Here is a 22,232-nt window from a genome sequence, read left to right as displayed (position 1 = left end):
GTCTTGTGATCTGGGTCCCAGAACTGGACGCAACACTCCAAGTGTGGCCTCATCAATACTGAGAAAAGAGGAAGGATTATCTCCCTTGAGCTTTGGGTCAATATGCCTAATACATCCCAGAATACCATTAGCCTTCAAAGTATCTACCAAACCCTCAGGTTTTTTTTGTGTGCAAGGGAACTTATGCCAGTGTAACAAAATCAAGAAATTCAACTAACAAGATTTATTTTGTTCTGGGAGCAAAAATCAAAAAGCTGTTCCTTTGTAAGATGAGTGTATAACTGAAAGGGAACTGTTAGCCTTGAGTTGAAGAATTTCTGTCATAAGTACCTTCTTAGATGCTTCACCCTTTTTAGTTAAAATACTGTGTGTGAGCTTGACAGGTATGGGGAGGGAGCAGGATCTCCAATGGGATTTCTGTATACTTATTTTCTTTTTCTCTGATGTATACCATTATTCTTAAACATGAGTTTTCAGTGTCTTGTCCACTATCTTCTTTATCTGTGGGGTATGTTTGTGCAGGAAAATGAAACATTTACACCTTGTATCACTTGTGTGAAGTTTGTGATTGTGCTACATACATGTACACATGCTGTGTAAGAAAGGTATAATCACTAAAAGAGACTAAAAGTTCTTTCAATCCATAGGAATGTGTTGCCTGCTTGTACAGTGTTTTGGTACTGTTCTGTCAGATGTTCTTTTTTCAAACTGAACCACAGGGCTTTGATTTTGAAACATAAAGAATTTTAAAAGTTAGTGATTTATTAGTAGTTAGTATATGTTAAAAGACTTGAGTTGTTTATGTGTACCTAGTAAATGTGCTTTGAGTGAAAAATCAAGCATTTGATTCTTTTTCTTCTAGAATGAGAGGCTTCAGGCTTTGTTAGCAGATAACGAGAAGATGAATTTAGCAGATATGGAACTTATTCCTCTTCCTTTGGAACCTCAGGTGAAAATTAAAGGAATAATCCCTGAAAAAGCCACACTCTTCAAGGTAAACATCATCTAATCAACTGAAATAATAAGCTACGACCAGCACACTCAGAAATACCAGTTGGAATGTTGAAATGGTCTGATCTTGTCAAGGCAAGATATAACTGTAACATGTTCTTAGAGTGGTTGAGTAATGGTTTTGTTTTGTTTTTTTTTTTGTGGAAGTATTCTCAGGCACCAAGTTCAAGCAGCTTTAAGACTGATAATGTTTATGAAGTAACACTATTCTTTAGAAAAGGGTAAAATTTTATGTACAAAACTGCGGTAGTGGTTCACCGGCAAGTGGTTCACTGGACAGATTGCAGTACCTCCCTGTAAATTTAACATCAAATCATATAGTTGACCAGATTATATTTTACTAGACAGGCCTCTAACCAGCAGCTTAACTACTAATTTTAAAGATGAGAGAAAAGATTCAAAGCTGCAAAGCTGCTCTTGCTGCCAGTGTTGCCGGCCTCTTTTGTAGGCTGTAGATTTATTTATACCTGCAAATTTCAAGGAGTGTGGAATGCATTACTTTCTGTCAACTTTCTTTCAACTTGTCAAAACAAGAAACATCCTTCCATAGTTATCTGCAATCTTTGATTCCCCATCAGCCTGTTGTTCTTTTTTAATGTATCTATTCCTTTGAAGAGTCCTCATCTTCCACTACATGCTCTATTAACTTGTTGTCAAATTGGAGATAACTTTGGTTGTCCTGATTCTGAATGGTTACTGATTTCCATTTAATCAGTAATCTTGTGCTATGAGGAAAAAAATCAAACTCTTAGATGAATGACTAATTTTGGTGCTTTTGGACATCATATGTCAGATTTATGGAACTTTACCTTAAAAAAAAAAAAAAAAGTATTGCATGTGGAAAATATAATATAACTGCTTAAATATTAAACAGTGTCCTGGATTTTTATTGTTTTTGCTTTGAGGAGAGCAACTCATTCGATTGCAGTAGGTGAAATTATTCATGTAGGTAATTGATCCCTTTCAATCCATTTTATTTGAAGAAACAGCAAACAATTAAATTGATTTTTCACTAACGACAATGTAAAATGGCATTTTTGCTTTTACTAAATAGATTAAGGAAGCAGTTAATTTTTAGAGATGACTTGCCTTCAGCCTTTCTTTGATGTTTATCCTATAATTGTGTCTTTTTGATCCGGTCAGTTAAAATTTGTTTTGTTGTGACCTTTTGTTCAGCGCTTTCATGTTGATTGGAATTAAATGCATGCAAACAATTTGAATCCTTCTGTCCTTCCATCTTCAGTGGCATGGGTTGGGGGGGTGGCATTTAGGGAAAGAGTGTATCTTTTACATTTTGTTTATTTTTCATGTTTAGCAATGAAGATCTGGAGGGGATATAATTTATTTATTATTTTTTTCAAACATGCTTAGACGAGAGTTCTGCTAACTGAGACTGACGTGGTCTTATTGATTCCTAAAAAGTAGTTAACTACTTTAAGAAGTTCTTGGATTTGCTTATTTTATGCCAGATTTGTAGAACATCGAGTAACTTCTGGTCCTTGCTGCCATGCTGCTAATAACCAAGGAGACTTTTATGTAACTCAGTTTTATACCTTATGCATTATTCTTGCCTATTTCACTTACTTATAGTGGTGTAAGTAAGAATTTACAATTTAGAAATGTACTGTACTGAGATGTTAATGTGAATGTTGCTTTGAGCCAGCTCAGTAGATTTTTCTGTTCCAGAGTGCCTTAATGCCTGCTCAGTTATTCTTCAAGACGGAAGATGGAGGCAAATATCCTGTAATTTTTAAGCATGGAGATGATCTACGTCAAGATCAACTTATTCTTCAGATTATTTCACTTATGGATAAGGTGAGGATTACCATCCTTTGTTGCATTTCTGAGTTCTTGATTGTTCTCAACAACAAGACTAGTAAAAACTTAATGCAGCTAATATGACTATTGATGTAGGTAATATGTTTCAGGGTTTTTCTGACCTCAGATTCCTTTTTTTTTTTTAATAGATATCTTTTGAGATTCTATTAATATGAAAAATGTTAAATTCTCAAACCAGCCTTTGTCCATTACTGATTTCAGTGAAGAACTTCAGAAATCAATTTCCAGTATTATTTTTGAAACATAGCTGATTTTTGTTGTTCTCACTTTAATTCTTCTTTCTACTCCATCCCAGCTGCTAAGAAAAGAAAACCTGGATTTGAAACTGACACCGTATAAAGTGCTGGCAACTAGTACAAAACATGGTAGGAGTTTTCTTTGTTTTCTTAAAATACAGTATTGTGAAGAGTTTTTCTTTCCTTCCCTCATAGACTGTTGGTGACATAGATATCTTACTTAATGTATAGCATTCTGTAAAAAAGAGCTCAAATGTGTAAGATAATGTATATGAATTACTGAAGTAACTAAATTAAGTGATGATGGTATTCCATAGGTTCTGATATGTGAGGAATGTTAGTCTATTTCCAGATGTCATTTTCATGCTAGCTTGCTGCATGATGTTGGACAAATCAAGTGAATGCTCCTACTGATCTCTGCAAGAACAGGAGGGAGAAAAAAAACAACAAACCTGTTGTTGCTGTGCTTTCAGATCCATTGTGGACAAGCATTTAGGATGTCACTGATTTAACTTCTCTTCAAAGTTTGAAACAGGCTTTTTCCGACCTGACTGGGAGTTAGGATAAGTGGTGATATTATTGAGGCCTGAAAATTGGGGAAAAAAAGTGTTCTGTTTTTGTTTTGCTTTGCCAGTGAGAAGCAGTTGAATGAATGTGTTAGTGACACTTTTTAATAAAAATGCTTCAGAAAGTATCTTCAGATGCCTGTGTGCTCAAATTTTTTGATGTTTGTTTCTTTCACAGGCTTCATGCAGTTTATTCAGTCAGTGCCAGTTGCAGAAGTTCTTGCTACTGAGGAAAGTATACAGGTATGTGATGTAGTACTTCTTAAGTCTTCTACTCGCTCATAAGGCAGTGTAAATTGCAGCCTTAGATCTTATGCATCAGTCTTCACATTCTGTCCACTGATTTTTGTGTCTGCCATTTAGAAGATGGATGCAGACTTCAAATGCACCAGATATATATATATATATATATATTTTTTGCTTTAGAAAAACACACTTTAATCACCACTAGTGTCTCATGACCTAAGAGTAACACCATATATATAATTAAACTCTATCTTAGTTGTGATACTGAAGATGTGGGTTTCCTGTAATGATGTATTCTTCTATTCTGAGATATTTCTGTTGTTTACTTGGTGGTTTTGATGCCTTGTTAAAGCATGTAGTAATGTTTTTTAGATAGAACAATGAAGCATTTTGTACATTTAATTTTTGACATTCATTTCCATTCATGGTGGATGTATGGCTACTGCATGATATGCTTTGGAGCAAATTTTCTGTAAAATTCATCAGATTAAGTGGGGAAATGTAATTGAATAGTGTCAGACAAAAAATCAGTACAGCATCAAGCATAGCACAAGCTGTAAAAGACCTCTAAGATTGTCTAGCTCAGTTGTGAACTTGTTGCCACTATACCCATTGACCATGTCCCAGGTGCCACATCTCCATGTTTCTTTAATACCTCTAGGGGTAATGACTCCATGACCTCCTTAATCAGCCTGTGCCAGTGCCTGACCACTCTTTCTGAGAATTTTTTTTCCTATAATCTGTTTTCGTTTCCTATAATCTTCTGTGGCACAGTTTTAGGCTGTTCCCTCTCATTCTGTCACCAGTTACCTGAGAGTAGTGGCTGACCCCCATGTTGCTACAACAGGTAGTTATAAAGAAGGGTAAGGTCTCCTCTGAGCCTCCTCTTCTTCAGACTAAACAGTCCCGGTTGTCTCATCTGTTCATCCTAAAATTTGTGTTCCAGACCCCAAGCCAGCTTTGTTGTTGAAAACAGAGTTTTCAAGGTGCAGCCTCAGCAGAGTTGAGCACAGTGGTTGATCACCTCCCTGCTCCTGCTAACAACACTTTCTTTACAAGCAAGGATGCCATTGGCCTGCTTGGCCATCTGGGCACACTGCTGGCTCCTGTTCAGCTGGTTGTTAACTAGCTGTCCCAGATTGTTTTTTCACAGAATTTGAGTCAGTGTGATCTTTTTTTTCTGATCTGTCACAAACCTATCCCTGTGGAAATTCTTTCGATTCATGCTTATTAATTAGTATATCCTTATTGCGCTGTTTATTTTCTGAGACTATTTTAAAGATCTGCATTTCAATTTAAACTTCAGATCTGTTCAGTGTACAATTATGATTTTTAAGATGAAGTGCAAAGATAGCAATATAGAATTATTACTACTTAGTAGTTTTGATGGGAAGTGGGAGGTGGCTGTTAGCTTAAGATGACACTACTGGCTATTTGTGGTCTTGTTTTATATCTTGAATTAGTAGTTATAAAAATCATGTTATGGGTCCTACAGCATAGCTAAATGTGTTTATGACTTCTCTTCTAGAACTTCTTCAGGAAGCATGCACCCAGTGAGACTGGACCTCATGGGATAAGTGCAGAGGTGATGGACACATATGTTAAGAGTTGTGGTAAGTGGCAGTACAACAACTGGCAATTTTATATCTGAAATATAATGGTTGGGGTTGATGAGTTACTGAGGCACTTCAATTTAGATGTCAGCAGTTGGATGACTATACATCTGCTTGCTTCCAGAACCTCTGTTGTAGCAAGGGTAGATCTTGTTTATATAGCCAGTGAGATCTGAAGTCTATTCAGCAGAGCAGTCATTAAGTGCTTTGCTATTAAAGTTAGCTTCCGTTTTTAATTGAAAGATTGTAATGGACAAAAAGCTAGTCATTAATTTGTCAGGAATACAGCAATGTTCAGGCTTCTTGCTGCTTTCAGGGTAGAATTAGAAGCCAGGAGTTTTTCTACTTATTAGCATCAGTGCATAGATTTTGAGATAATGTAACAGAATTTGGATATTCTTTTCACCTAGTGCCTTTTTTGGGGTTGGGGAGGGCAGGTATACATGAGGGGTATTGCAAAATATTTCCTCTTGTTTCCTGTTATGATCAAGGAGTTCGCAAAGCCCTCAAAAAGGAACGCCATTGACTAATGAAAAAGGCAGTTTTGAGTTAAACATGCAATGTATGTTTCACTCCTCTGCCATCTTTCCTTCTCCTTGAAGAGATTAGAGGTTAAAAATGCCTTTCTTTCTAGCAGTAATCTTACCTTTGGTCCCTCTATTTGATCAGTTAGATTTTTCGTACAGTAATTATTCATGTGTATTTGTTGTAGAAGATTCTAATTTGTGAGTAAAGCAAGTGATTTTTTTTCTTTCTTGGATGACACTGCTTAATTTCTTATTCCATGTGAATACAAAGAAAACATGGTAGTGTATTTTTTGCTCAGTGAATGGATACATAAAAGAAGTGTGAAAGCATGTTTGCTGTCCATTAAATTAAATCCTACAAAAAATGTTATTCAATTGTTACTCCACAGTGTTGTCTTTTTTATTTTTCCTGATACAGTCATTAGAACTTCTTAAAATCGTTCTGGTTAGTTGGGGAAAGAACTGAGTTTGCATTCAATTATAATTTATTTATCACGTTCTATCTTTCTGCCTAGCTTGTAAATACTACTGACATATGCAATCTGATTCATTTCAATTTCTTAATGCTTGTTTGCAGTTTGGTAAATGTCTTTAAACGTTTGAAGTGTGGGCATTCATTTTGCCCAGAGTGTTTTGAAGTATCTTAATCCAAGTATTGAAAGAAATTGATTTTGTTGGGTTTTTTTTTTTTTTTTTTTTTTTTTTTTTATATATTATGCCTGTAATTGGGTAGCAAAAGTTTAATTAAGGCTTCTGAGTAAGTTTGAATTTTAGTTTATTACTTTGTGTTCTTCATATTACTGATAATCTTGATTATTCTTCCCTGTCTAATCCTCTGTGGCCTACTGCTTGTGAGTAAAAATTAAGATTGAATTATATGCTGTTGTTATTTGTACAGAACTTGTTGCTCCCCAGAAAAGGTACTTGTATTGATGCTTACAATTTACTTGTTACAGCTGGTTATTGTGTAATTACTTACATCCTTGGAGTTGGAGACAGACATCTGGATAATCTTTTACTAACAAAAACAGGTAAATTCCTTTTAGTCGTATAATTTTATAATGACATTTGTTTAATTTCAGGCATGTGGGTAATGTTCAAATGTAGTGGCTCAGATTTCCTTGTGGACTGAACCCTATGAGTATTGGAGGTCAAAATATATTCTTGTACTTCCAGTAGTCTCATCTAAGATAGTATTTGATTCAGTAAGTCTAAGTTTAAATTTAAACTGCTAGTAGTATAGAACCATCAAAGAGTTTTGTTTGCAGGGGACCTAAAAGATCATCTAGTTCCAACTCCGCAATGAAAATCATGTGACAGATGAATAGTGAGGAAACAAGTAGATTGAGCAGGTTCTAATCAAATTAGGCAAGAAGTAACTTTTAGCTGGTACATGTTATTATTGTTTGTGTAACCACAACTTATATGTCTGAATTCTTCTAAACACAAAAGTGTTTGCATACACTGGATTTTTGTACAGATTTCACTTGGCTTATTTTACCATCTTGTATTCTACTTCGGCATTTTTTTATACTGACGGAAGCTTGACTTCAGAGTTGTTTGTTGTTTTTTTTTAAGAACACGAGTTCTTTCTTAAGTGACACTGACCTTTTTGAAAGTAGTGTGGCCGTAGGATAGAGTAAAACTTGTCTGCCTTCCCCCAAGATCAAAAAACCTGTTGCTGTTATCTTAAACTTGTACAAGAATCATACTTAATTTAAAAAAAAAAAAACAACTTATTCAAAGCTGAAAAAAGGAATGCTGTAGTAGGTAGCTGCTGTAACTTGAAGTATCGTAATTGATCTTTATCAAACAGTTATCATTAAATTGTTACATTGCATGTTAGGAAATCTGAAAAATAGGAATTGAAAGCGATTTCAAGATTTACTAATTGCATGCCAGTTGCATTTTAGTATTTTACGTACACATTTGCTAATACAGTAGATGTTAAGGCAAGTATTATGTGTAGTCATATGGAATTAGACATAATCTTCATAATTTCCCTGAGATATCCCTGATAATTCTCTCTGATTTGACTTGCTTCTAGGAGAAATGGTTCTGTGAACTTCTCAGATGTTTTCAGTTTATATTAAAAAAACATAATGCAACCCTGAAGTTTTTTCTTGCCTTTTTATTTATGTTTATTTATTCATTTTTATTTTATTTTTAGAAAACCAAGCCTCTGAAAAGTAAAAGTCCAAGTGTTCCATCAGACTAACTGATGGTCAGGATCAATTCAGAGCCTTGCTGAAGCTGGGTTTTTATTTCTCCCAGCTGTTCGTAGAAGGGATTAGAGCCTAAATGACCTACCTCTTACAAATTCACGATTGAGGGAGCAATAGTCATTGAATGAGATATATCACAGAATCATAGAACGGGTTGGTTTGGAAGGGACGTTAAAAATTTGATAGTTCCAATCCCCTGTCACTAGACTAGGTTGCTTAGAGCCCCATCCAACCTGGCCTTTCAGGTAGAATTCTAGATAGTTTGCCATGTTGATCAACCTATCTTCTGGAATTTCTGTTTCAGTGCTTAGTAAGCATGCTTACTTTTGAAACATAGCTTCTGTAGGTGTTTTGATACCTTAAATATATTCATTTACTTATGATGAAGACTTAGATGTTAAGTGTTTATAGTAAAGTAAAACATGTTTTGAATGAGAAAAGTATAGATAAATTACCTTATTTGTGGAAAAGAGACATCTCCACATGAATGGCTTTGTAGTATGCCTGAAGCATATGTTACAGTGATTCAGACTACTTCATATGGATGTGTTGGAAATTAATTCTGGTAGAATATCTTGAAGTAAGCTTGTGGGAAAACAACTAAAGCAAATATGTTTTCACTTATTTGATTGCGACTGTGCAAATGAGCATTTAGAAATCTGTCAATAAGTCCCAATCATTTATATGAATATGGATAGAAAATACTTTTTATTACGGTTACTGTTTGTGTAGTCAGACTGATAATTTAGTTTTTTTAGTGGTAAAGCTGCATTAGGAAGTAACTACTCTATAGCTCAGTTTGTGTTAATAGAAGAGTTTAAACAGAACAGCAGAGGGCAGTGCACATCCACAGTAAATTCAGAACCTGCAGTTGTTTCATTTTCTACCTTTGTTCTCACACAAACCAAGACATTGTAAGTTGGGAAAGCTAGCTTCTTAGCTTGAGGAATGTAAGCTAGAGACACCTTTCTTAAATGGTATGGTCACGTGTACATATCTTCTTGTCTAATATTTAAACAATTGACTTTTTACTTTGAGTATCTCTGAACTAGAAATCTATGTCTTTTATTTCTAGCACTACAAAAATGTGTCTCGGGATCAGATCTGTTTCGCCTCTTATTTTAAGTAATTTCCCTTTCTGTTTTTTATTTTGTTTTTATTTTTGAAATGATTAATATCATAGGTTTGGTAACAGTCATTCAGGAGCTGTAATAAATCAGTTTACAGATAATTGTACATAAACACCATGCTATGTAGTATGAAATATTAATCACAGAGAAGGTGTCTGAGCCCTGGCAGAGTTTGCTGAGAAGTCTCCATCCTTGTGGATATACTGAAATGCTTTTTAGATGTGGTCCTGGAGAAACTGATCTAGATGGTACTACTTGAGCAGTGAAATTGGATGAGATGTGCTTCAGATCCCTTCCAACGGGGATCAGCTCCATGTATGCACTGCTGGCTCATGTCATTTACCCGGACCCTTACTGCCTTTTCCACAGTTTTTTCATGTGCTAAATGCACTGGATGTATTCAGATTAAAACTTTTGGTGTACATTCTTAGTCGTAGCCTAAAAATTTGCAGAATGTTGAACCACAACTAGAGAAACTGTGATGATGATAAAAGATGGTTTCATCTTATACTTTATTTTATTCGTCATTAGGACTGAGGTATAAGTTGATGATCTTCTGAAGTCCCTTCCCTACAACCCCTACAATTCTGTTTGTGATTTTCTGTATGAACTGATGTATGTTCACAAACATTCATGTTAATGTTTTTGAGTGGTTCAGATACACCTTAGTTACTAATTTCTTATTAATTAGTGCCTCTTATTCCTTATCTCCAGTGCAAACTAAGAAGAGATTTAATTACTGCTAGAAGAGTTATTCTTTTATTCAGATGTTGTCCCTTGACTCTTCATTATGACAGATTTGGACAAGTGATGTGAATACAGACCCTCCCCCAGCCTCTTTAATGAAAAAGATTTTATAACGCAGTGGAGATGTGTCTGTGTATATCAATGTCTACTAAAGAAAACTTACTTTGTTTTTGTGAACAAACTTCTATAACAGTGTGGAAACACTCTTCATGAAGTTTTTAGCACAATTAGATATGCAAAAAAAAAGTTTGCTAATTAAGTATTCTCATGCTCTCTCTTAGAAAATTCACCATGATGGACTTTGTTTCTTGAGTTGAGGAGTGATTATGACAGAACTCAAGCAGTTTTCTCTCATGGTGGAGTCTGTTATTCAGTGATATGGACAGACAGATGACTAGCTGAAAAATATTAGTTGTTGCTGTTTTTTCAAGAATGGTCATCATTTAAATCATCATTTAAACTTACTAAAATGAATATAGATGCTTCAGGTTATGATACTGGTAAACAAATATAGAACCATGGAATCACCAAGGTTGGACAGTACCTCTTAGATCATACAGTTCAAGCGTCCACTTGCTACTAGTATTTCCTCACCAATTTCTGTCCCTCAGTCCCACATCTAAACATTTCTTGAATGCAGTACCTCCAGTGACGGTGACTCAGCCACCTCTCTGGGTAGCCCATTCCAGCACCTGACCGCTCTTTTGGAGAAGATATTTCTAATGTTCAACCTGAATCTGCCCAGGTGCACTTTGAGGTAATTTCCTCTAGTCCTATCACTAGGTAAGTGGGGAAAGAGGTTTTCCCCCTACCTCACCACATCCTCCTTCATCTTTCTTTTCATATGTAGGGAACTATAGTGTCTCCTCTGAGCTTCCTCTTCTCTGGATTGAACAATCACAGTTCCCTCAGCCTCTCTTCATAAAGTTTGTGGTCTAGACCCTCACCGACCAAATTGCTCTGTAGGGTCTTCCTATCCCCTTGCCCCTCAGCCTTTTTACTATCATTGCAAACACCTGTTTGTCCTCTACCTCTTGATTCCTTCTCCATACTGACTGCAGGAAGATAGTTTCTCTCTGTCCTAAGGGAATGGTTCAGCAGGCCAGCAGTAATAGGGAAGTGACTGTACATTCAGGGTGTGGGGAGACAACACCTGCAAGGAGGATTTGGAACGGTGCAAGTGTATGCGAAGCACAGCTGGTGAAAGGACTAGAAAACAAGCCTTAAGTGAAACAACTGAGAAAATTGGGGTTATTTAGTTTGGAGAAGAGGAGGCTGAGGGAAAACCACAACACTGTAGCCACCTGAAAGAAGCTTGTGATGACAGCTATCTGTCTTTTCTTGAGGTGACAAGTGTTAAGAGTTGGTGGGACTTAATACCATTTTCCTCAGAAAAGAATTAGGTTGGACATAAAGAAGAATTTCTTCATGGAGAGGACATTCAAGCATTAGACTGGACTGGCCAGGGAAATGGTGGAGTCTCCATCCCTGGAGACGTTTAAGGGACATAGAGACAGTGCATTGAAGGGCATGGTTTAATGGTGGGACATTAAAGGTAGATTTTGATTTGCTAATTGCTAAGATCGTTTCCAACCTATATGCTGTTCTGTTTCTGTGAACTTTCACATAGTATGTTCCTTTTTAATATAAAACGTTTTTACCAATTTTTTATGCAGCTTAGTATTGTTGAAATGATGCATTTCAAAATTCAGTTTCAAAATCGGTTTGCAAAACACTTTCAAAAACACGTTTTACTTTATATGGTCAATATTTACCATTTAAGAAGCAAATCATAAGTTTTCCTAGAAAGTGGCTTCTTAAGAAGTAATGAATTATGCCTCTTAACGTTTCTGATGACTGCATTTTTGTTTGCATATGTAAATCTATATATAATCTCTAGATTATGCAAATGTTATTATGTTTGAAATTGCAGTTTCAGGTTTGTTTGTTTGTTATTTAGCTCCGTACTGCAGCTCTCATGAAATTCAGCAGTATTGAAAAGAGAAAATAGTTTTAAACTGGAAGAAGGTAGATTTAGACTAGATATTAGGAGAAAATTCTTTACTATGAGGGTGGTGAGACGCTGCAACAGGTTGCCCAGCAGACCAAAGCCAGTGGATGTCCCCTCCCTGGAAGCATTCAAAGACAGGCTGGATGAGGCTCCAACCAACCTGGGCTAGGGGGAGATGTCCCTGCCTATAGCAGGGGAGTGGGAATGATATGATCTTACAGAACCTTTCCAACCCATTCTGTGATTCTACATTTTGTAACTCTATGATAAGAAGGACAGTGAATGCTTTGCAATAAATTTATGGATAATATTATTGTGAAGATTGCTCCACATAGGCTCCTGGTAGGAACAGAAGTTGCCTCCTGGATCCGAAATGAGATGTATCTAATTTTTTTGTCAAGATGGTGCTGTAGTAATGTTGTAGGCGTAGTTGATCTGAGAAGAGAAGGGTAGTGCTCAAATGCTGTAACTTGTATTTTACTATTAGAAAAACACAGGAGAATCTTCAGCATATTCAAAACAATTTGATATGGTTGTCATATTAATTCAAATATGAAAAATGCTAAAAAAAATATTAAAAAAAAAAAATCCCAACCTCACTCAAAGAAGAAATGGTCGTAAAGGACCATAATTCTTATTTTCCTGTGGTAAAATTAACATATGACTGAGGTAACATATTGTATGCCAGAGCAACCAAATGGAGTATTAAAAACCATGTAGTATGTATATTAATATTTTTATTTGTATTTATTTATAACAAGTTCTTAAGGAACAAAGTGTTTTTGTTGTTGTTGTTTTTTGTTTGTTTTTAACTGCTCTGAATGAATTTTATGTTAGCTTTAAATTTGTTAGCTTCAACTTGTTAGCTGAAGGTGCAAGCTGTATAAGCTGTAGAGGAAGCAATGAAATGTGCTCAGTAAAAACATTTTATCCTCTAGAAGTCGTACCTGGGGATTTATCTGTTTTTTATTACTGTTTGTTATCAATATTTGATATGAGTTTATGAAGTAAGCAATTGCGTGCACTTTTTGTCTTATAGGGAAACTATTCCACATTGACTTTGGTTATATTTTGGGCCGGGATCCTAAACCTTTACCTCCCCCAATGAAGCTGAATAAGGAGATGGTGGAAGGCATGGGAGGCACACAGAGTGAACAGTACCAGGAGTTCCGTAAGCAGTGCTACACAGCCTTTCTCCATCTCCGCAGGTATCAATACTATTTCAATGCTAAGTTATGTGAGCTAACATAAAGCAGAAGAGTAAGCGAATAGGGGAAGATGCTTATGTTGAAAAATCAAAACCTGTCTACATTCCTAATTCAAACAGGAATTTATATGAAATAAAGGAATGAAAATAGCTTGTATAATGGGGAGCTTGAATGTGGTTGTCTTTTAAGATCTACAGTTTTGCTTGTTTAGTAATCTCAACAGCTGTATCATAAATTCTGTGCGGTATGAAGTTGTATCTTGTATTTTCGATGTTGTTTTGCCCTTAGGCAGTTTTTTTCTGTAATTACTCCTTATCAAGTAACTACCCACTTAAATCATTTGCTGCTTTACTGCTTTTCCCTGCTTCAGTTTAGATCAGTATGATCAGAGTCAAAATCTTTCCCCTGAGAATGGCATGCATAAACTTAACTGGATGAAGATCCTGCAGGACAGTTATGAGCTGCTGTGCATAGTAGTCAAGTCAGTTAGTAGCTTCTGGAGATACCTGCAACAAGTTAAATCTTTTTAGGTTTTTTACTTACAAGCAAGCAAGTCACTCTTTTAGAGTTGTTTCAGCAGAACACAGGTGAGCACACTTGTGGCTGAAAATTGACTTTAAGTACATCTTCCTTCAATATCCGGATTACGTAGTATGAACTTACAAATATGTGGAAAAAAAAAAAAAAAAATTACTTATATGAAAAGAATACAAAAAATGCATGATAACAAATACCAGAAAAAAAGATACAGGTAGTTTTCCTGCTAATATTGAAATGAAGTAAAAATAAAGAATTTTTTGTACCCTAATAATAGGTTAAAAGCAGCACAGCAGAAAGAAAAGTAATGATGCAGTGTTGCCAAACAATACATATAACTTAAGAGAACAGTCAGAAAAGCTGACATGTATTCCATGTTCTAAATGCTACTCAAAATTTACTGATAATACTGTAATTGTTAGTTTTCTGACAATTCAGGGTTGTTTTTTGTTGATTAAACCTGTTTCAGTAGAAGGGTCTGTTACATTGGTGAGGGATTATCCATTTCACTAACTAGTTTCTGTAGCTATTTGCTACAGAGATTCTAGTTAAGCATGAAATATAAGGGTGATTTTTTGAGTAAAACTAAATTGCAAATCAGTATGTTTTCATTTTAATTTTGTAATTGTAGTTGTAAGTATTCTCTCCAATGTTTGTTCAAGATAATAGAAAAGTATTTTTAAATTGTTCTGAATATATATTTTCAAGGCTTTTAACATAGAAGGATAATATTGGTATTACAATAACTACGATATTCAACAGCTGGAATTAAAAATGATCATCTTGCTTAATGGGTTGGGAAAATAATTGGTAGAGAGGAGTGGCTTACCTCTTAACAGTCCTATATGTTGATGCAAAACTATTCAGATATGTCTTCTGGCGAAGTACGGTGAAATCATAACCTCTTTGCCGAGTCAAATTTCACATACTTGTGTTTGTCATCTTCTTCAGTGTGTATTATTCTTAATTTCCCTGGGTTATAGACAGTCCTCTGAATATTTCAAGTTCTGTATCTCAGTCTTCTAGTGTTTCTGGTAGGATGTGTTTGCACAGCAAAAACAAAAATAATTTAAAACTTGTAAGTGGGAAATTTTGTTCTTTGTTTCTGATAGGAAGTAGTTTGTTACATGATCATTGTTGAGGGCTTTTTGTGGTTCTTTTGTTTATTTATTTATTTTCCCCCGGGAGATGCATCTTTCTACTTTATTGAATCCTGATCAGTTCTGTGTGTTTGTCAGCAATACTCTAATGAAGTAGCAGCCTCTGTGTGCTAACTCTGCTGCAGGGCAGACTGTGGCTGGTGAATTTTCCTTCTCACTTGATGTGTAGCAGCATGTTGCACTCACTGTACATGTTGAGCTTACTTAAAAATGTTCAAGTCCTGTTGTGTCAGCTTTTCCCTTCCCCAGTGAATTTCTAGTCTTCTTCAGCAGGATCCAGTAGGAAGGAATCTAACATCAGCATCTGTTTGGTTTTTTTTGTTTTGTTTTTTGTTTTTTTGGGGGTTTTTTGGGGGGAGAAGAATGGGGGGGTGAGATTCTAGATTCTGTTACTCCACACCAGTTTTGATGTTCAGTTTGAATAAGTGGTTATGGGTATGAAAAAAAGAGTAGGTAGTAACTATGGACCGAATCTATAATTCAAGCTGATATTTGTTCAGTATCAATAATAATATCTAGCTGGGTAGACCAGAGTGTTGTTCCCAGACTATTCATGGTGGTATCGTGGGCAGAAGAGGGGTCGTAACATAAAGAACACAAAAACTGTAGGTAATGAATGTAAAGGTATGATGACTGTTAGGAAGGACTGACTCTTTGAAAAGGCTGTAGCTGGGCAATGCAACCGCTGTAGTCTTCTAGAAGAAGGGGGATGACTGTTAAGAAGGGGTGTTCAGTCCTGTCATCCTCCAGCTTGCATTGATAGTGGATGTTGCCTCAACCTAGGGTAACCAAGACCTTCAGTTTGGACTTATTGAATCTCATAAGGTTCAGCTGGGTCCTCTGATTACTAAAAGAGAATTAGAAGCAAAGAAAAGAGTATGTCTTTGGAGATTGCTATTGCTGTAAGCTACCAATGACTTAGAAAGAGCCTTGATAGAGCAAAGCTGCAAGATTTAAGTATGTTTAACATGAGACTTGATAGTTTCAAGCAAGTAGAACAAATTTTCATGAAAACCTATGGTAATTTCTGGCTCTACAGCAGCTTGGCTGCCAGATTTCTTTGCCCAATGTTTTTTTTCTTTTTTTCTTTTTTTTTTTTTTTTGGGGGGGGGGGGGGGGGGGGTAGGGAAAGCTGAGTAAGTTTTATTTCTTTTTATTTTAATCTGTACTAAAAGTAATTTGAAACTTCATAGACAGAATATTTCTCTCCAAACAGTTCAAAATAATTGCTTGTGTGCTAAAGAGTTAAACCTTACATTGGAATGATCTAAGTTCCTGTTAGTTATTAAGTGTGAAAGATTTTGTGAGTTAGAATTCTGTGTTCCATACAGTTGCCAGCTTGTATATATTCTGAAATTTTCTAATAGGTTTTACTGCTATGAATTCATTTTCTATCATCTAAAAACCTCCTAGTGCTTTTAGGAAAGCAAAATTACAGGTTTGGAAGATTGTTGCATACATTTTTTCTATAAGGAAACTATTATCTCTTTAGAGAGAGCAAAGGAAGTTTCAGTTCATGTTGTACGGCTTCAAAATTATCCTTTCAGAAAGCAACCTACAGTTAATTTCCTGTGAGGGCAAAATGATGTTCCTTAGAAGATTTGGAGCCTTGTTAAAGTTAAAAACTGCTGTCTTTTCTCTTCAAATGGTTCTAAATGATAGCCGCTCTATCAAAGTTATTTCAGCTTAACTGGGCAACTACAGACGTGGTTAAACCACTTACATTCAGCCTGTTATGGCAAGAACCCTTGTGGCAAAGTGAAAAATTATTCCTTCTTACTGCGAAGACTTCATCTGTTTGATTGTTAATTTATATAATACTGCTGCGCCCTTGTTTATATGGAAAATCTTTGAATTGATAATCTAGCATATGTTTATCCAATTGTGTGAGAATAACATATTATGTATGAAAATTCTCTGAAACATTACCAACTCATATTAAGATGATTTAGTTCTTTCTATATTCAATTGTTTACAAAATGTTTTCTTTTGTTCAGTCTTCAAAGTGCATTTACCTGATTTACTCTTCTACTCAGGTACTCCAACTTGATCTTGAACTTATTTTCCCTTATGGTGGATGCCAACATTCCAGATATTGCTCTTGAGCCTGACAAGACTGTAAAAAAGGTAACTGGAAAGCTTTCCTTATCCTTCAATGACTAGACTCATAACATCATGAAATGTTTGATCACTTAAAGTGACTTGCATATAACCAGTGAACTGAGACTATGTGGACTGAAATTGCCCGGCATGTGCTCCCTTGTACACAGAATTGATCTTTATTGTCCATGGAGTCCAAGCATAAGTCTGTTCTAGCACTCTGTTCTGAGTGATATTTCAACATTCTGCTAAGAAAATCTTCTGATAGCTGAAAGTGGTCAGCACTGACCATATCATGAAAGTCTGCAGGGTCTGTTTTACAGAGCAGTCACAGAGGGTTTTATAAAAGAAATCTTCATTACCAAGAAGTTTTTGTTGTGTAAACAAGCTGATCAATGAAGGATATCTCCTAATTCTAAACTTACCGCTTTTATTACCTTTCTGAATCATTCTTCTCCATTTAAAGTTTCAACAATAGCTGGCATTAAAAATACTAGATTAACATTCACATAATTTTCATTACACTTACGTTTTAAGCAAATGTTGTGGGTGATTGGTTTTTTGTTTGGTTGGTTTTTGTTTTTTAAGTAGCCTGATTTATAGTGAAAGGCTGTCTCTTTTAATTCCAGTAAAGACTTTGCGGAGCCTGTGAGTCCCATGGAAATCACTTATATGTAATTTTGATTCAAGCAGTATATTTTCTCTAAAATAGGTTGATCTTCAGGTTGGTTGGCTTGTTTCAGTAAGCTACGAATGCAGATTCAAAAATATATTATTTTTCATGTTCCAGTACACTTCTCTTAAAGAAAACTGAATTGTGGCTACAACCAAATTTTTCCTCCGGCTTGTACGAGTTTGTGTGTTTCTGTTTAGTGTTTCTTAGTTTTAAATTGATATAAAGAATTTGTGTAGTCATTTAATTTCACTTCCAGGGAGGCTGATGTTTTATGTTTGTTTTTCTTTTTTTTTTTCTGTTGCTAAATTTATTGTGATATTGAGCTCTCACAATTCTGGAGCTTCCAGATTTGTGACTTTTACCTTGATGAAGTCCATTGTTTTCTTAGAGGCAAGAAGAGCTAGAAGAGAAGCAGAGAGGCATGTATTTCTGATAAGGAATGCAAATCACTTGCACATCTTAAAATGGTCTACATACTCGCTACCATCAGCTATACATTTTCAGTAGCAGTGAACTGCGTTCTGTGTTTTTAAAAATCTGCACAAGTGGAGGTGACCCACTGTTTCATAGCTGCATCATATGTCAACATCATTTCTAGGAAGATGCTGTCAAATTATACAGTTGGTGTGGTAGAACAGTCCAGTCAAATTTGGCAGTCTGCGCCATGGCCTTTGAACTGGTAGGGGGCCGTAAATACTCAGTGAGCATCAATAAATGTCAGTGGGTGCAATTCCACATGGAGTAATTCCACCTGTTACACCCCTTTACTTCATCCACCTTCATTTCAAATGGCATTTTGTCAAACTGTCCCTCCCTCTGCTTCCATCTGTCACACAACAACAAAATCTAATGGATTATTGTTGAGAAAGATCAACCTCTTCTGCCTTACCACCAGTATCCACCTGTGACATCATGGGCCAACATCATAAAATTAGAAGTATTTCTTTTGGAGCAGTCCTCATATATGTATCTATTCAGGTTTGGTCTAGTCCTTTTTCTCATTAGTCCTTTTGTCTGATACTTTTGTCATTGGAATACTTCTGGATTCGTGCAAAAATGGTACTTTGTGATGAGATCTATAAAGAGCAAGTAAACAGTGCAAAGGGGGGACAGTCACCTCCCTCTCCCTGCTGGCCACCTCTCCTTTGATGCAGCCAAGGTACAGTCGTCCTTCCAGACTACAGGCACAAACTGCTGTCTCATGTCCAGCTTTTTGTCCACCAGTAACCCCAAGTCCTTCCTCTCAGGTCTGCGCCCAATGAGGTCTTCTCCTAGTCTGTACACATATCTATTCTCCTCATTTGTCCCAGGAGGTACACTCTCCTTTATCTTCCTCTTCTGTCCAGTGTACGTAAAGATACCTTTGTGCTGATTTTCATATCCTTTGCCAAGTTCAGTTTCATTTGCTGCTAGATCATGTTGTCAACAGAGCTATGTTCATAGCAATTACAAAAGTGCTTTTTTAGTGTTTTTTTGTTTGTTTTTTTTTTAAGAAGAAATATTAGGGAATCAGCTATAAAATGGCTGAGCAGCAGAATCATCTTAAATCATCTTAATCCATTGTAGAAAGGTGAACAGGTAGTTCTTTAGATAATGTGTTTGGAAATTTTTTTTGGATATTTAATGTCCATTAGCCTGCCTGAAAGTAGTTTTGGGTTTTATTAGTGCTTTTAAGAAAAGTCACTTAGAAAATAAAAGATTATTTTGTTTGCTGTTAAATCAGAGTACTTTTTATCATTAAACTACAAGGAAACTTGTATGTTGTTCAAGTTGTTCAGCATTCCTAAGTATAATAATTTTTCATTAGATGCAGCTAATACCCCTTTTATGTTATAAGACAAACCTGTTCTTTCAGTTTGGCTTAATAGGATGAAAAAAGAAGGCAGTTTATAACATGTTTAATGTATTCTGAGCAAATTCTTCTGCTGAACGGATTGTGTGTCACATGTTTCTGTTATTACTGAAGCAGATACATTAGAGTACATTGCATAGGGTTGAAGCAATAAGAAATAAGAATTTTTCATGAATGACCACCATGTGATTCCTCAAAGTTACAGCATTATGTTAGGCAGTACCTGGGGTTGCTTCACAGAGAAGCATAATGTGTCCTTCTTTCTTCTAATATGCAGGGATGTACTGCATGTTGCACAGAGTATCACAAAGCATGCTCATGAGCAACATGACGAGATGTAAAACACACTGGCAAATGTTGCATTAGAAATATCTTAGTGTTACTCTTTTATAAACTTTCAGAAAATAGTATATCTTACAGCCTGAATACGTGTTAAAGTTTTGTAATTATATAATTCTACATGAAAATAAAATTTCATGTACATGCAATACATCCATTTTCTGTGGCTTCCTTTCTTGTGCTTTTTTTCTCACCTTCTGTGGTATAAGTTGATATAATACGATGGTAACTTAACAGGCTGTAAAGGTCATTGAAAGTTTGCCTTTCCTGGGTTTAGACATATTAGAAAACAAAAGAAGGGAAAAAAAGTATTATGTATTTTCTCTTTAATGTGTCGCTGGGTGACCTTTGTCTTTTTAAAACACTTTCATTCTGCTGTGTTGAGACTTTTTAGAAATATTTGAGTGCAAAAGGCACCATTAGGGAAAGTAATATCCTGAAGAACAAGGGAAGGTGCAGAGTCCTTAGAGTTGGAAGCTGTTTTTGATGAAGAGTAATCTGCATTCCAGTAACACGTTACATCCTGAGGAACTGTCAGAATGTAATTTTATAATCAAGCTTAATATCTATGAGAAAGCATATTGTCTGGGTGACATTTCTGTCCAATGTTTGTGATACATCTTGGGAGAAATATGTATTGAGTTAAGGCAGAATTAAAATAGCAGCTTGTCGTGTACAACATTCTGTAAAATAAGTATAGATTACACCTGCTTGACATGTTTGTGGCATAGGATGATGTAAGTAGAGCTGGGCTCTCTGTTCCTGTCATTTTTGAAGTTACTTTCTCATTCCTCTACAAAGGAAGCGGGATCTGCACAGGCTGATTTTGCTTATCAGGGAGATAAAGGCAAAGTGTCTGTTTTCTTACATTTAGCACAAAATGTACCAGAAACTTCCAGTGACTTGAGCTGGAGATGTGGATTTGGAGCACACTAACATTGGACAGTACCTTCTTACTTTGCATAACATCTATATTCAGAACTTAAACTGGTGCAGACCTTGATGATTCATTCTCACGCATAAGAGTGGACTGAAAAATAGATGTCCACGTTGGCTTTGGTGGGGAGGACATTTACAGTCTTAACTTTCATGGTTATTCTTTCAGTATGCATAGAATATTATTTTTTCAACCAAATATCCTCCTACATTGTTTGTACCCTGTTAATAATTTTTAAATTGAAAGAAAGTATTGTTGCTGTGATTCATTTCCCTCAATCCAGTTTAATTTGGGGGGAATCCAGTTTCAGTGGGGGGGGGAAGGAAAGGACAGAAATGGTTACTACCAGGTATAAAAGTTGTCTCCACCCCATAAAACCGTAGGAGCCCTTCTCAGATTTTATTTTATTTTATTTTATTTTTTTAATGCTTTGTATACCAATAAAGAATTTTGGACTGAGAAAAAGTAGCAGCAAAGCTTAAAATTTGTTTTATTCTTTAACCTTTTGTATCCTTTAGTACTCACTGTACTACTCATAAGGAAAATTGTCAGTCTACTGTGCTTCAGTTCATGGTTAATGATACCATTTCCTACTGCTATTCTCTGATTCAGTCTTCTCTGAAAACCTGCCCTGGCTCAAAAATGTCAAAAATGAAGTTAAACTGAATAGTAGAAGAAGATCCTCCCCAGTATATGTTCACTTTCTCCAGTTTCTGAAGTAATCACCTTTACATTTTCCAGTCTTTGCTTAGTCTTTCCCACTTTTCATTTTTCTGGAAAAGAACTGGGCCATAAATTGTTCAGGTTGGTTTGTCAATGAATATCTGATGGTACAGTGCAAATCCACCTCTGCAGTTTTTCTACTACTGATATTAACTAGTCTTTTCATTTTCTGTGCAGCTCTAATGCTTATTGCTAATAGTTTATTTCCAAAATTGAATAATGCTTTAATTTTAAGTAGAGATAACTAACACAATGCAGTAAATTACGCAGCCAGCTTTGCCTAAGGAGGAAGTAGGCTATCACTTGTCAGACATAATAAATGTAGTCAGTATTATCACCTTTAAACAAAACAAAAAATAATTAAAATAATAATAATAATGTTTTTTCTGCAGGAAAGCCAGATGGCTCCTGTCTGTCCTTCATAGCAGATTTGACCTTTGAATTAGAAAACATCACTGGCCAGTGATTCATTGTCGCATAAAGAACTCGGCAGGCATTAAAGGACAGTGTTATAATTGATTGAACTGTGTTTCAGATGCCCATTGATTA

General features: G+C 35.7%; 1 protein-coding gene across 1 annotated transcript in view; it reads left to right on the top strand.

Annotated features, from left to right (window-relative positions):
* Positions 1-22,232, top strand: part of PIK3C3 (phosphatidylinositol 3-kinase catalytic subunit type 3) — a 59,288-nt gene that overhangs the window by 28,079 nt on the left and 8,977 nt on the right. The window contains exons 16-23 of the mRNA XM_072360197.1: positions 863-994; positions 2,698-2,826; positions 3,146-3,215; positions 3,831-3,895; positions 5,427-5,511; positions 6,995-7,069; positions 13,191-13,359; positions 17,093-17,183. Of these exons, the coding sequence (XP_072216298.1) occupies positions 863-994; positions 2,698-2,826; positions 3,146-3,215; positions 3,831-3,895; positions 5,427-5,511; positions 6,995-7,069; positions 13,191-13,359; positions 17,093-17,183 (816 nt within the window). The remainder of the gene's footprint in view (positions 1-862; positions 995-2,697; positions 2,827-3,145; positions 3,216-3,830; positions 3,896-5,426; positions 5,512-6,994; positions 7,070-13,190; positions 13,360-17,092; positions 17,184-22,232) is intronic.

The sequence above is a fragment of the Excalfactoria chinensis genome, chromosome Z, assembly GCF_039878825.1.
Source record: "Excalfactoria chinensis isolate bCotChi1 chromosome Z, bCotChi1.hap2, whole genome shotgun sequence".
NCBI lineage: Eukaryota > Metazoa > Chordata > Aves > Galliformes > Phasianidae > Excalfactoria > Excalfactoria chinensis.
This window is presented reverse-complemented; position numbering and strand designations above follow the sequence as displayed.